The sequence below is a fragment of the Alosa pseudoharengus genome, unplaced genomic scaffold (genome assembly GCF_046254945.1).
Source record: "Alosa pseudoharengus isolate Yale_2024_CS ecotype anadromous, Long Island Sound unplaced genomic scaffold, YU_APseudo_1.1 YU_APseudo_1.1_scf_6, whole genome shotgun sequence".
NCBI lineage: Eukaryota > Metazoa > Chordata > Actinopteri > Clupeiformes > Clupeidae > Alosa > Alosa pseudoharengus.
The window spans coordinates 18,692,790-18,707,066 of record NW_027468848.1 but is presented as its reverse complement, the minus strand read 5'-3'; the positions used below and the strand labels follow the sequence as shown (position 1 = coordinate 18,707,066).

The 14,277-nt window shown below is 41.2% G+C and overlaps 2 protein-coding genes across 2 annotated transcripts in view; one reads left to right on the top strand and one right to left on the bottom strand.

The window, feature by feature from the left end:
• Positions 1–2,114: 2,114 nt before the first annotated feature.
• Positions 2,115–6,352, bottom strand: bri3bp (bri3 binding protein). Its single transcript, XM_076270270.1, has 3 exons — positions 6,041–6,352; positions 5,550–5,652; positions 2,115–5,370 (listed from the first exon to the last, which is right to left on the bottom strand). The coding sequence occupies exons 1-3, from the start codon at positions 6,218–6,220 to the stop codon at positions 4,949–4,951; spliced, it is 705 nt and encodes a 234-aa protein (XP_076126385.1). The 5' UTR covers positions 6,221–6,352; the 3' UTR covers positions 2,115–4,948.
• A 450-nt stretch (positions 6,353–6,802) lies between these two features.
• The window catches only part of ppil2 (peptidylprolyl isomerase (cyclophilin)-like 2), a 38,683-nt gene continuing 31,208 nt past the window's right edge, over positions 6,803–14,277 (top strand). Inside the window, exons 1-8 of the mRNA XM_076270098.1 lie at positions 6,803–6,946; positions 7,363–7,412; positions 7,855–7,900; positions 8,048–8,110; positions 9,542–9,593; positions 13,473–13,524; positions 13,725–13,816; positions 13,944–14,033. Of these exons, the coding sequence (XP_076126213.1) occupies positions 6,915–6,946; positions 7,363–7,412; positions 7,855–7,900; positions 8,048–8,110; positions 9,542–9,593; positions 13,473–13,524; positions 13,725–13,816; positions 13,944–14,033 (477 nt within the window). The 5' untranslated portion in view covers positions 6,803–6,914. The remainder of the gene's footprint in view (positions 6,947–7,362; positions 7,413–7,854; positions 7,901–8,047; positions 8,111–9,541; positions 9,594–13,472; positions 13,525–13,724; positions 13,817–13,943; positions 14,034–14,277) is intronic.

Sequence of the window (14,277 nt, the reverse complement as noted above, 5' to 3'; positions counted from 1 at the left end):
TCAGAGAAAATCTAAGCATTAGACATCATGTGCACTATTATTTCACATTGATCTGTTGCACCAAAAGCCTCCTCTCCTGATTGCTGACACCTTGACCAGACAACGAAGAGATTGCCTCTGATGGCCTACACTTGCATCATAATCAGTGATGTTAACAATGTCATCATTAGTTTCAGTAGATACTGTACATTTTTTCCTGTTTTAATGCAGGGGAAAGGAGTGTTCTCTCTCTCACACACACACACACTCTCTCTCTAACTCTTTCTCTCTCTCTCTCTCGCTGTGCGCCCCTCAGAAAACCAAAAAACCAAACCACAGAGGCACTAAACATACACTGATGGCCTGATTCAACAAGGAAAGGAAAAGGGAGGAAAACGATGTCTTTCACACAATATTTTCTCTTGGGCAATATCTGGTGGCAAAACATCAAATACGTACTACCAATCCAAAGGAATGCCCTACCGACCAGTTTTCTGAAATCTGAGTATTCATTCCTAAATTTCACAAATGAGGCTCATGAAAGATGAAGGCTTTGTGACCTTGAGTTGCAAACAAAAACGATCAATGCTTGTATGCATAGGCATAGATAAGATATCCAGAAAGGTGATGTTAACAGAAAATTTATCCGGCCTATTATTTCTCTATTTCATGCAATGTCTTGTACAACTTACAATTCCAAAACTTATACATAGGCTTATAGGCCTACAATTATTTGCTCAATCTTCTCCAATACAACATGGATGGTAGCATAATCTGTCATGAATTAATGCAACAAATCTGTCTTGCATTCATGCAACAAGGATTCAACATGGACAGACTTGATCACAAGGGCTTGCATCCAGGGATTAGAAACGACTCAAGAACGAAAACGGAAACCGGAAACTAACACAATTTTGGATGAACGTAACCGAAAACGGGAACAAAACCAAATTCACTTGTTCTGGAGTGAAAACAGTATTTTCACATTTTTATTGGTATTTATTGTTCCAATTAACCTTCTTTGAATATTATTCAAAAGTCCATAGGCTTGGAAAGTCACCTGCCTACACAGTGTTCCCCAGACCCCTTATAGGATGAATTTAGTCAGATTGTATGAATCAGTGTCTCCCCTGTATAATAGGCTAGGCCTGAGTTGATAAAAAGGATTTTCATATCCAACACTATCTAACGACCTTTTCCAAGTATAGCCTAAATTACTGTAACATTGTGTAAAATAGCAGGCTACCAGAGACACTAGGAAAATATCTAGGCCTAGTGACATGCAGTTGGTAGCACCACACGTAGGCTAGACTTCACAGGGCTGAAAGCAAGGACATTTTCTGTGCCTGAAGTTTGAAGATCTAATATTATACAGTATAGGCCTACTTTCAAATCTCGTCCCATGCCTGAATTCAGGTGGTGTTTTTAACAGCCAGTGCTTTAATTTAAGTATCACTGTTGGGCAGAAAAAAACATAGTATTATGCCACCGGCAATAAATCAATTTGTAAAGACAATGCCATTTGTTATTAACTGTTCTTCTATAACAGTCTAACAGGTTACCATTTGGAGGAGTGGCCTTGGAACACTGGAATGGGAACGAAAAAAAAAAAGTTTTAGCTCAGAACAAACCAAAATGAACATTCTGTTTTCAGTCCCTGCTTGCATCACTGGTTTGGGGTCTGACAGTGAGCATCAGTAGCAGTGTTCATTAGGAAAGACTGTGGAGTTGTGTCACCTGGCAAGAGGCCTGGTTATCTGCGGTGGTGGTGTAAGAGAGAGAGCCAGACCATCCGTTGAGCCAGACTCCATTCCAGTCCAGCCTACAAAGTAGAATCCATGATCAAGAGCCAACTCAAACACTGACCACCACAGGGTTATCACCCAAAGGAATCTGGTCAGGGACTTTACATAAAGATACTAGTCATCTGATTACCCCACTGGTTACATCACACAGGTGCTCTTACAGAAATCAGTTATTGCGATTGCCGAATTACACAAGACAATTTCTGTTCCATGTTTAAATAAGTGGAAGGGTGTGTCCGTGTAAATGACAAAACACAAAAATGTAGTGGTGGAAGCATGATGTGGAATGATCAAAGCTCTTCAACCAGAAAAAACAAAATGAAGAATAAGAAAAGATTCAGTAACATGTTTATTTAATCAATTGTTGGACCTCTGATTTGGCTGCACATAAGCCTTCAACACAAAAGAAGAAAATAAAACACAACTCACAAAACAAGAGTACAGCAGGCAGTAGTTACCCCCACCCCCCACCCTTAAAAAACAGACATACAAACTAAGAGAAAGACCCTTAAGTCAGCAATATAAATCACACATTATAACATGAACAGCTTTCCCCTAGCAGTACATTTAAAAGAAATACGTTCCCAAGGATGAATGATCAGATTCTGAGACAAGCAGGATTTCATTGCCATAATCAGGACAAAATAACTTCAAAGATGATTAGCCATTGGATGGAAATGTTCAGACTATAATATTTTTTTATATATAAATCTGTAAATATTCATTTACTTCATTTATTTAAATGTATTTACATTTTCAAAGTGTCAAAATCATAATTCAAAACGATACTACATGTTTTCAAAGTGGTAACATACTTCCTTAAAAGATTACATTTTTACTGATCTACTAAACATGGGGAGACAATGAGTCAACAGCAAAAAAACATTCAAGTAGAAGCTAAAGAAAAATAGATATAACGATGTCATTCAACAAAGTAATTATTACAGTGATTTAACATCCCCAAACCAAAGTGAAAACACACATTAGAAACTCACTCAGTGTTTTATGCATGTTTATAGCATGACAGGTTTGGCCTATAGGGTGAGAAACAACGTATGCTTTACAGTACAATATACCTTCTATATAGTAGTCTGTGGTTATAAAACAACTAGTGTTTAAAAACCCTAGCTACATAACTAGTGTTTAGAAACCCTAGCATTCACTACTTAGTCCACTACTGTATATAGTGAATAACCACTATGTCGTGAATAAGTGGATGTTCCTAACGCAGCTCCAGTTGAAACTATATTGTTCAGATGATGGGCCTGGACCACAGGTTTCTATACAGGTGCTCCTCAATCAGACAGAATGATGATTGACTAGGTCCATATACATCAGTGCAAAATTACTGAAACTTTTACTTGCAAAACTGCATACCTTCATTAGGATATGTTGAATACTTTATTTGAAGCCATCCCGTCAAAAAATCACAATGTAAGCCATAGACTTTCAATATGAATAAATACCACGTGTGTTGGTCTTCAAGAGGAATACTGGAATACCTGCATTGTACTTCTTGAGTCTGACTGATGGTCTACTCTCTGAAGCAACAGCAATATGTAATACAATCAGGTCAATGTTGTGAAGAAAGAATACAACAGGTCAGCAACACAAAACATAAGAGCAAGTTAGCATACAGCAGGAGTATGATGGGCATGGCGACGCAAACAACAAAACAAACGTAATATGCGGGTCTAGTGAAATCCCAGGGTTCATGGTCTTGGCATTGACATGGGATGCAGTGGCACTTTTGGGGTGAAATTAGACACGGTCCCCAACACTGGCAACGGCCATTCACATCTGAATCTCAGTTCCCAGGGAACCCTCCGCTGGGTTTTTGCAGAACTAACAAACCAATGGGGCGGAAAAAAAAAACAAAAACGGCAAAATCCTATGACAAAAAAAAAAACATTTCAAGTTTCACATTAAAAAGCACACCGGAAAACCAAGCTATTTAACATCACTAGGAGTGGACCAACAAATCATATGAATCAATGAAAACTCATCCATTCGGAATGTGACATTTACGATAGGCAAGCAAATACATAATTACTCAGTGCGTATCATTCATCAAAACAAGTCAAAAAGGTGTAAGTACATCCCAGTTACAGAAAACTTAGAAACATCAATGAACCCATTTTCAGTTTAAAAAATATGTTTCAAGGTTTACAATCACAGGGCATGGAAAATATAAGGAATAAAGAGATTGGATTCCCTTCCACAATCAGTGGAACTTTCACAATGTATAACACAGATTATACATGTTCCTTCTGATATCACATTATTACAAACATCCCTATCAGACAGTACTCCTCATTTATTGTAGATTTAAGAGGATAGTACTCTAAACTGCTGTGTTTGACTAAATTAAAAAAGTAAACTATGACCTCAGTCTCCAACCTCAAATAAAAAACACTACAATTCTGACCTACAAGATCCTACAACATGGAGTGATCTGGTTGCTTTACATAATTCAGTGGGACGGTTGTTTTTACATATTCTCTCCCTGAGAACACAATGCCTTTGCTGGATGTCCAGAGGGCAACTTCATTTTCTTATTCCCCATGTTTCTAACACACAACTGCGCTAAGCAACACATCAATCTAAGTTTTCTGATACACTGTAATCAAGAAGTTGAACACATTTGTCTTTTGGGAAAGCAGCCAAAACAAACAATAGCATTCAATCCCTTTGCTATCACACAAGCACAATCATTCCAAAGCATGTCTTGGTCTGCAAAACACATTCACACAGTATACAAAAAAAGGTCCAAATATATTCACTTAATCAATCCTATTGCTACTGTATAATGGAGATGGCTTCAAAAACACATTTAGTTCTACAACAGCCTACACATAACAAGGAACAGACTACATGTTTTCACTACTAAGCTTAATGGGGCTTAGTTTTGCTTCTATGGATAAGCCTTGATACAGTAAGTTAAACATCTGGAATCCAGTCTGGTTTTAAGAAGAATTCGAGCCAAGTGTGGTTTCACAACCATAATTGGACCATTAAAAAAACATGATTCTTTGAAAGTAAAACAAAAGTCATGAAACCTGGTTTTGAATTATACTAGTAGTTGCATTCTAGAATCCCAACGCCTACTTTCACCTAAATAGCCCCACTCCACCAACCCGGCCCCAACACTGACCCATGGGGCTTTACTGTTCACTGGACCTCTCGAGGTTGTCAATCACTCTGCTCAGGCGGATGTTTAGGAGACGAATTTGAGTGTCCAAGTGGTCAATCTTCTCTTCCAGGGTGCTGGGCCCGCCACCTCGGCGCCAGTAGGCCCCTACCGGCCCAGTCATGAAGTACACGGCCATCACGAAGCAGAGGGGCAGCACCGCACGCTCAGGATCCCCCTCGAACTTCTGCAGGATGTAAAGGCAAGAGAGTGCAAAGAGAGCCACGCGAGCCAGCCAGAAGAAGCGGCCAAAGATGGCGTGCAGCAGGTAGAAGAACCCCCCCAGGAACAAGGACAGGAACCAGTAGGCCAGCAGCACTGCAGCAACTAGGAGGAGAGCGCGAGCTGGAGAGTTGGACAGAGACGTGGGGCTGAAGTAATGGCTGAGGTTAGATGCTGAAACGAGAAAGGAGAGAGAGTATTATTTGATATCATTAACCAGTAGTTCATCTTCACTGAATCCTGCCACTGTTGCAAAGGATGCAGCTGCATACTTTATTGAAACAAACCAAGAATATGCAAGAATTGTCTAATTTCTCATAAAATTGCACTAGATCACAATGCAAGGCCAATACCATCAATTCCTATCACATCCAACAGATCCGTCCAAACTTTCCACAGTGTATCCAAGAAGGCATCCACTCCATGGACAAATCTCTCCGTGGTCTTGGAAAAAAACTAATGAAAAAAGATCAATTGTCAATAACTAGCCAAAACTGTGTGGCAGTATACAACTGTATTGTGTGGCAGTATCAAACGCCCACTGAATAATGAGCAGGACATAACCATATGGACAGTATTTATACGAGTGGCCCACGGCTATTGAACGTTTGTCACGGCTGTTGAAGCAGTCATTACATTTTAATGGCTACTTAATAAAGCCACTACAGCTCAATATCACTACAGCATGATAATAACACACCGATGAGATGAATTCCTATATCAATCACCGTTCGGTTAACGCTAAGCCCTATGATAGCAGCAGCAGGCATGCTAAAAACCCGACATCCCATATTTCACGTTGGCCTAACCGAATAGGTAGTTATTAGGGAAATCCCATACTAACCTTGTACAAACCCCTGATATTCTCCTCTCCAAAAATGCTGCTCAAGGCTTGATAAAACCCATTGGCCGCCCTTCTAAAACTGTTCTGGTTACTAGAATCCTTCCTGCTCCTGGCTGATTCAGCGCAAAGAAGGGATGCAGAGAGCACCAACACAATCAGAAGTCGTTTGTCTCCCACCATCTTTGAATGCAGTGAATATTCGCAAACAAGATATATATTTATATGAACAGGTATAATTCAGGATTTTATATAATTTACTGTACGTTACAGAATCTCAAGTGCCCCCGGAAGAAGCCGTTTGAAATGGGAGGTGACCACATCGACTACCGCCTTACCGCGGAGCTGCCATCTAGCGGAAATAACTGGAATCCACTATCTCGAAATAACACAACTGGCACTAGACATCAAACAATGCTGTAGGCACAGATGTTTGCACATAATTAAGAGATTAAACCATGCGAAAACAGTACATGTCCTCAGACCAAATATGATGTCTACGGCGCTCTCGGACAGTGCATGTGACATTAACGCTTGCTACTGCATTTCTATCCCATTGGTAGGATTTTGTTTGTGATGAATGAAATAAATGTATCGCTGACCTTTCTTACACACAGCTTGCCAAAAGACAAAGAATGAAAACATATCTTGCTTACTTCAAGTTCTTGCAAGAACATATTTTACTGTCTATGTGTTCGGTGTTCGCCCATGTTTCCCACCGGACAGTCCCCTTAAACGTACCGTAGCTGTACTTGAAACAGGAAATACCCTAGGAAGTAGCACTCTGGTCAGTAATCAGACATTCTCTGGTGATATTTACGCAAGTATAAATTGACATTTTTTCCCGTGTTAGTAGGTATACCACCTGTTTATCAAAATGGGGAAAAGGCAACATCAAAAAGATAAAATGTAAGTCTATTTAGCCTTTTTTCTTGGCCAACATGTCAAACATGTGCAAGCTAGTTAGATGGTTAGAGCTAACTGGTTAGCATTTTAAAATGTTGCTATGATGATGTTTAACCCACATAGTTTTTAGGTGTTAGATGGTTAACCTACAACTGTACATATTACCTATAACCTATAGTATGCATGTTTCCACGACTTCAAATTTAAAACGAATGTTTAAGGGTTAGCTTGTTAACTTTAGCAACCTAGCGATACGTTCACTTACGTTAGCCAGCTAACGTTAACTTAGCGTAAGGCTACGAAGAGTTAGTTAGGTGGATTGTAAATAACGATAACTTAGTATTATGTCGCGAGAATAGTAGGTATGTTGTGTATGATGCATTAAAGAGTTATTAAACTGCTGGATATTTTGTCTGTAGGTATATTACCTGTTCGGAGTATACCCACTTCTATGGAGGGAAAAGAACAGGTAGGCTGACGTTACCTACCAATTTGTACATTTGCATTACAGTTGTAGCCTTAATGACACATAAGACATTTTGCCATTGTTAGGTAGGCTATACTACGGACTTTCGTCTCAGCAGCTGTAGATAAAAAGCGAGATAATCAAGGCAAATATAGTGATGTGGCATCTGACAATTAGATGACCAGGTAAACTGACAGCACAAAACGTGCATTTAAAAAATGTATTGCTTTATTAGATTACCAAATATCCTGCAGTCCTTTCTCCAACAGTGATGTGAGATACAGCTGTTCTTTGGTTCATTAGCCTAGTTTGGGCTTTGATGGTTCTGTATTTTTCCCCCTGATGGTAAAGGCACAAACAGACTGTGATTTGGATGGGTAGGGTTCTCTTACTGATGTTACAATGCCCACTTGAAAATTAACTTTTTCTGAATTGCTTTCCCCAGTAATTCCACAGGCCAACTTCAAACGTCTTCCCTTTGACCATTGCAGGTTTGTGAATATATGATTTAAAATAATTTGAAACTTGGAAAATCACATCAGAATCTTGTATGGCCTGACATCACTACTTTTCCCTTTGCATTAGAATGACTGATGTATAAAAACAGGAATTAAAGTTTTTTTTCTTTCCCTCAACAGTTTGTCTCTCCAGCCATTTGAATATCCCATGTGCACGAAAGAAGGCGTTGTTTTCGATCTAATGTAAGTAATTATGGACCCTACACCAAGGCTGGCATAAGAGTCTATCTTATTTTAAACATGCGACAGTTGCATAAGGCTTGACAACATACAGTCTAAGTCAATGATACTGATTTTAGTTCAGTATTAGTTTTCTATGTGAATGGGGGCTGGGGGATCTTTATCTGTATATTACATTTTGTTTTACTCCCACAGTCTTCCTTACACTCACTATAATTGCATAAAGCAGCATAACCATTCAGTCATTGCAAGCGCACCTGATTGATTATTCACCCACTATGTGGATACTGTTTTTTAGAATTGATTTTGATTAAGTTTTATTTAGTATAATTACTATTTTGTATATTTAGTATATTCTTTATCTTCTACAGCCCATTTTGCTTAGTTGTGTTTTTTTTTTTATATATACTTTTAAGTACTTTTTCTGCTGTTATTGAATGTGTGTGTGTGTGTTGTCTGTATGCTACTGTGACCTTGAATTTCCCCTAAGGATCAAGGATCAATAAAGTATATCTATCTATCTTATCTATCTATCTATCTATCTAACCCAGGGAAGGGATCCAGTCCTACCCATGCTCTAGGACAGTGTTCCCCAACCTTTTCCCTCTTGCAGCACACTATTTACAATGAGAATCTCACCGCACACCCCACCTGCTCTATATTAAGCATGCAAAAGCCACAATGTAGGAAGTTTGCTGTTTATTGCTCCCCGCTGCCAAAAAAAATCCAGTATTTGTCCCATAATGTCGAAAAGACATATTCTGAGATTCTGAGAGAAAAACGTTGGCCACAAACCAAGTGTCGGAAATGGCCTGGTCAGGCATCCGTTAAAGTATTTTTACAGGTTTTGTCAATGCCTTTCATCTACACAGTATGACACTGAAGACTTTTTGCTACTTCTGAATACAGCTATGTTGTGCCAATCCCCCCCACCTTCCCTGCAGCACATCTGCACAGTCCTCACAACACACCATTGTGCTACTGCACACAGTTTGAGAAACACTCTTTGTGCTCATTCAAACTTACTTAAGTTCACTTCCACTAACATGAGTGTCAGTTTTTATGCAGACAGGTCCAGTGTTTGGGCAGCCTGCATCACTATAATGTAAATCAGGTTTTTTAGGCCAAGTATACTTGCGTACATTAGGAATTTGGTCTCTGCCTTTATCCCATCCGTGAATTCGTGAACGCACAGAACACACAGTGAACACACAGTGAGGTAAAGCACACACTAACCCGGAGCAGTGAGCTGCCTTGTTACAGCGGCGCTCGGTGAGCAGTGAGGGGTTAGGTGCCTTGCTCAAGGGCACTTCAGCCGTTCCTACTGGTCGGGGATCGAACCGGCAACCCCTCGGTTCCAAGCCCGAAGCCCTAACCAGTAGGAGATGAGCTGTATCCAAACGTCAGAATTCTTTTTTTTGTGTGTTTTTTTAGGAGCATAGTGCCATGGTTAAAGAAGTATGGTACAAACCCTATCTCTGGAGAGGTAAGACCTTTAGATGAAGCATCTTTTGACTATCACTTTGTCTGCAAGTTTATTTTTTATAATTCTGCCAATACAAGTTCTAATGTCAAAGGAAACATGTTGAATATGGACGGATGTGACTGTTTATAGAGGGACATGACTGCCAAATCGTACATGAACTCATTCTAAGTGGACTTTGGATGAAAAATATGTGTGGTGTACTCAAACACTCCAGACTCTGCCTGTGTGTTTAGTGCTTTGTAATCCATTGTCAATGCTAGAATGAATGGAATTATTGATGACTGCCACTCCAAATAGGAAGAACAATTACAGAAGGCAGCATTGTACTTCAATAACAGAACTAATGTGAAATGCTCTTATGAGGGGCATTTAAGGAGACTGCCACTCCCTTCCACTGCTTCCCACTGCAGCAGGATTTTAGGACGTTTTCTTAGAGCAGGATATAGTCCTTCCATTTTTTTCTTCTTTCCTCGACAAATATTTAAAACTTTTTTTAAATCCTTTTGTTACTCCCATAGAGTAGCTGAACATTCTTGGTTTATCTGATCAAGAATGGTAAATTTAAAATATGCAGGTGTCCCCACATTTGCAGATTGGAGAAAGCCATCTTTAAGTGTAGGAGTGTGCGAGACTAGATTAGTCATTTACATTTTTTTCATTTAGGTGACACTTTTATGCAAAACGACTTATTATGAGAATATGTAAGAATGACACTCAAGGTTCAGTGGAATACGAGATCTTGGTGTAATATTAAGCACAAAGCTTTTCATACATTAAAATCCAAGATAGCAGAGGGTGGTGTACAGAAGTGTAAGAAACCGGGGAATAATGTAGTCATAAATATCAAGTGGCATGCTCTTATACAGTTAATAACATCATCCTTCATACAAAGTTACATGTATAAGCACATTTACAGTACACAACACATCATCAGTGGAAGAGGGCATCCTTACAAAATACTGAGAATGCAGTTCATCTTCCCAGCCACTAGAGGGGGTGATATACCATGGCAAAATCATTGTTTGGAAATTTGGAGAATAGAGCAGCATATTATATAACACTCCTGTTCCATTTAAGCATGTCTGTGTGATTTCTACAGTGCCAGTCTCTCAGATATGGGGGGTGAACCTTTTTAACAATCTCCAGATTCATACTGAGAAATGGGTCAGCCATAAATGTATGTGTTCTGATTGAAGCACAAAAGTGGTGTAACTAGACTGTATTTATTTATTTATTTGGACAGTGACAGTAGTATATAGTTGCATCATACATTTCTTTATCCCCCTTAGCATAGGTCAGTATAGATTTGTCTAACATATTGCCCTAGTTCACTATATACAGGGCAAGCTTTTTTTTTTTTAAATGTTTCATTTGGAATTGCACATCCACTCAAGTTGATCTGAATTTCAGGCACTGCATCCCCTCAATGTTGGCTGCCTTAGCCGTTGCCTTAGCCAGTGTCTCCGCTTTTGTCCAGAGCCTGTGTGGTGTTTTGCCATTCAAGCGTGTCTCAGAAACACGATCGCCTGCAGAATAGGGAGCTCTGACTCAGTCACACTGGACACACTAGTGTCAGTTCAGACCAGGGAAGGACACCCCCCCCCCACTCTCTCCAAACAAAGAAACGTTCAAGTGGCTGCTGTTCAACCCGTAGTGGGAGTGTGCGCTACATGAGGGTGCATTCGTGTGTGTTTGTGTGTGCACGTGTGTCATGTGTATGTCTCTGATTCTGTGTCATGTGCTCAGTGTTTGTGAGCCAGACATCTGTCTCATCTGACCGTCTCATGCCATCCTTTCAGTTCTGTTTGTTATTGCACATATCTTTTCAAGGGGTATAAACAAGCAGTTCATATGTCCATACTCAGTGGAAGGAGGGAGACCACGTGTGCTTGTCTACTCAGCTGGGCCCTCTTGCTGAGAATAGTGAAAACACTAATGATTGATTTAGAGATGGAGGGGATGTCTAGCCAGCAGTTGCATATTATGCACAAGTAAAGAGAGAAAGATATAGGAATCAGAATCATTTTATTTCCACACGAAAAAGAAAAGACAAGGAATTTGACTTGGTGAAGGAATTTTGAATGGTGCAAGACACATAAGAAGTATTTAAATAGAATATTATATATAATATAATATGATATAATATATTATGATATAATATACCGGTATGCCTATACATATACAAATATGACAAAGTGCAGATGCAGGAACAAAAACACTATGCAGAAAGGGGGGCTATGTTTTGTTGAGGAGACCAATTGCAGAGGGAAAGAAACTGTTTTTGTGGCGTGAGGTCCTGGTCATGATGGACCGCAGCCTCCTGCCAGAGGGGAGTGTCTCAAAAAGACTGTGTCCAGGGTGGGAGGGGTCTGCAGCCATCTTTCCTGCCCGCCTCAGGGACCTGGAGGTGTACAGACTTTGAGAAGGCAGGCTGCAGCCAATCACTCTGTCAGCAGAGCATATGATATAAATAAATATAGATATGGATATAGATGGATTGATAGATGCATGCATGCCCAGCCACGACAGGTATAGGCATGGGCACAATAGGCATGTCTGGGCCTTTGTAGCATCTTGTGTGTTGGTTTTTGCTCCATTTTTTTGTAAGTGGAGCAAGAGGATTGTCACGTAAGTCCTGCATTTTAACATACATAAACTGTTTGGTTTTTTTACGTTATGAGGGTTTAACACCAATTCAGAGGCTTAATGCAGCCTTTGTTGATCACATGTCTGGCCTCTCATTCACTTAACTCATTTGTGGGGCTAACTTATCAAGACCCCCTGCCCTCAAAAGCCTCTCAGTGGCCCAGTCAGTCAGCAGCACAGCAGACCCCCTGCATCCCAGACGCCCCCCCCCCCCCCGAGCTCGGTCCACCCCCCTGTGGTGTGCGCTAGGCCGTGCCGTGCTCTCCCACCATCCCGAGCTCCAGAGTGGTTTGGTGTGGGTCCAGTCTGTCTGGACCTGCGGGGCGTCTCTCGTAAGCCCCATTTCTAGCCCAATCAGACGTGTTCAATCAGCTGGCCGGTCAGCCAGGTGGCCAGTCGGTCCGTCAGCTGGTGGAGTAGCTTGGGGCGCCTGGGGGGAAAAAAGGGCCAGGTCACTGCACCAGGGCACCTGGGTGGGGTAGGTCATGTCTTCATTTGCGTCTGGGTCCGTGGTCTGGGTGACCTGCACGGCTGTCTGGCTGTCATTGGTGGGTAGAGGTGCTCGTACAGCAGTCAGCGGCAGCTGGTGTGTCTGCTTTGTGTGTTGTTGGCGAGCTCCCTCTGTGATGCCTCATATTGTATAGCCACAGCCTCGTTATGTACGAGCAGGAGCGCTTTGCTGTAATCAAGTCACTTACATGGGTGACGTAAGATTTCTTCTTTAGGTAGTATAGTTTTAAGCCTAAGTGCTTTTGTTGAGGCTACAGGCTAACTCTGCCAGGGTTTTAAACCCATCATAACAAACGTGTGCAGAATACAGGGAATTGTATCAAATCCAGCTAGGAAGGCGGGCTGAGGAGAAGCTGTTAGTCAGGGCACGCTGTGGCAGCTGCCATACTTTCCATGCTCTTCTGTACAGTAATTCAATAAGGGCTTGGCTGCAGAAGTTTAATCTGGGCCTAATCGGGTGGCTGTTGGTGTAGTCACTTTGAGGAAGGCCTCAGTGGGATTTGGGCTCCGTATGAATGGCCGCTGTGTGTGCCCGCTGCCGAGCCACTCCCTCGGGACTCCAGGGAGGCCAATGAAAAGCCTGCCGTCTGAGAAAACAATTAAGCTTCATTAAAACAGCCACCCACTGTCCCCCTTTTTTTTCTTTTCTTTTTTTCAAATGTTATTGCTGATTTGTGGAGTTCCCACAGCTATCTTGATATGAGTGTGTGTGTTTCTCAACAGAAACTGGAGGCAAAGGACCTCGTCAAGCTGAACATTAGCAAGAACAGCGAAGGTACAAATGCTCATCAACATGACTGATTTCTACACTTTGCCTTCACTTTGTTCCTTATAGACTTTTCAGACTTCACAACACTTTGATAGATTGAGTGTGAATGCATTTCTTCACCTTGCATTTCTTAGTTTAAGTATTGTATTGTTTTGAGGTCTGGGATAATGTGTAGTATTCAGTGGTCATCCCTGTCCACTCTCCAGGCAAATATCACTGCCCTGTCCTCTACTCCGTCTTCACCAACAACTCCCACATTATTGCCAATAGGGTCACAGGCAATGTGTACTCTAATGAGGTAAACCGTGTTTTGAAAATACTCATGAATACAGTATTGGGTGGATATACCATTTGAGGGACCTGTTAATATGAGCCATTAGTATGGTGTCTGGGTGTGGATGATGATTTATGTTGACTCTTTGCAGGCTGTGGAGCAGCTCAACATCAAGACCAAATCCTTCAAAGATCTTCTTACTGATGAGCCATTTACACGCCAGGACCTTATCACCTTACAGGTGTGTGTGCGTGTGTGTGTGAGTGAGAGAGAGAGTGCGTTTGTATGTGTGTGTGAGTGAGAGAGATATAGTGAAGCAGAGAGAGGGAGAGAGAGAGAGGAGTGGACTTGAAAAGATGTGCAGGTTTCTGCCACGTGTGCGCCACATGGTTGAGTGCCTCAGTCGAGGTCTGCACTTGTAGTTATGCGCTGCAAAACCACTGCCAGCGGGAGAATGGCACCTGGTCACTGTCAACAGTTCATAG

Coding starts and splice junctions, on each gene's coding strand:
- bri3bp (XM_076270270.1), bottom strand. CDS start 6,220: ATGGTGGGAGACAAACGACTTCTGATTGTGTTGGTGCTCTCTGCATCC. Junction 5,653..6,040: donor ATATCAGGGGTTTGTACAAG/GTTAGTATGGGA, acceptor TTTTTTCATTAG/TTTTTTTCCAAGACCACGGA. Junction 5,371..5,549: donor GGATGTGATAGGAATTGATG/GTATTGGCCTTG, acceptor TTCTCGTTTCAG/CATCTAACCTCAGCCATTAC.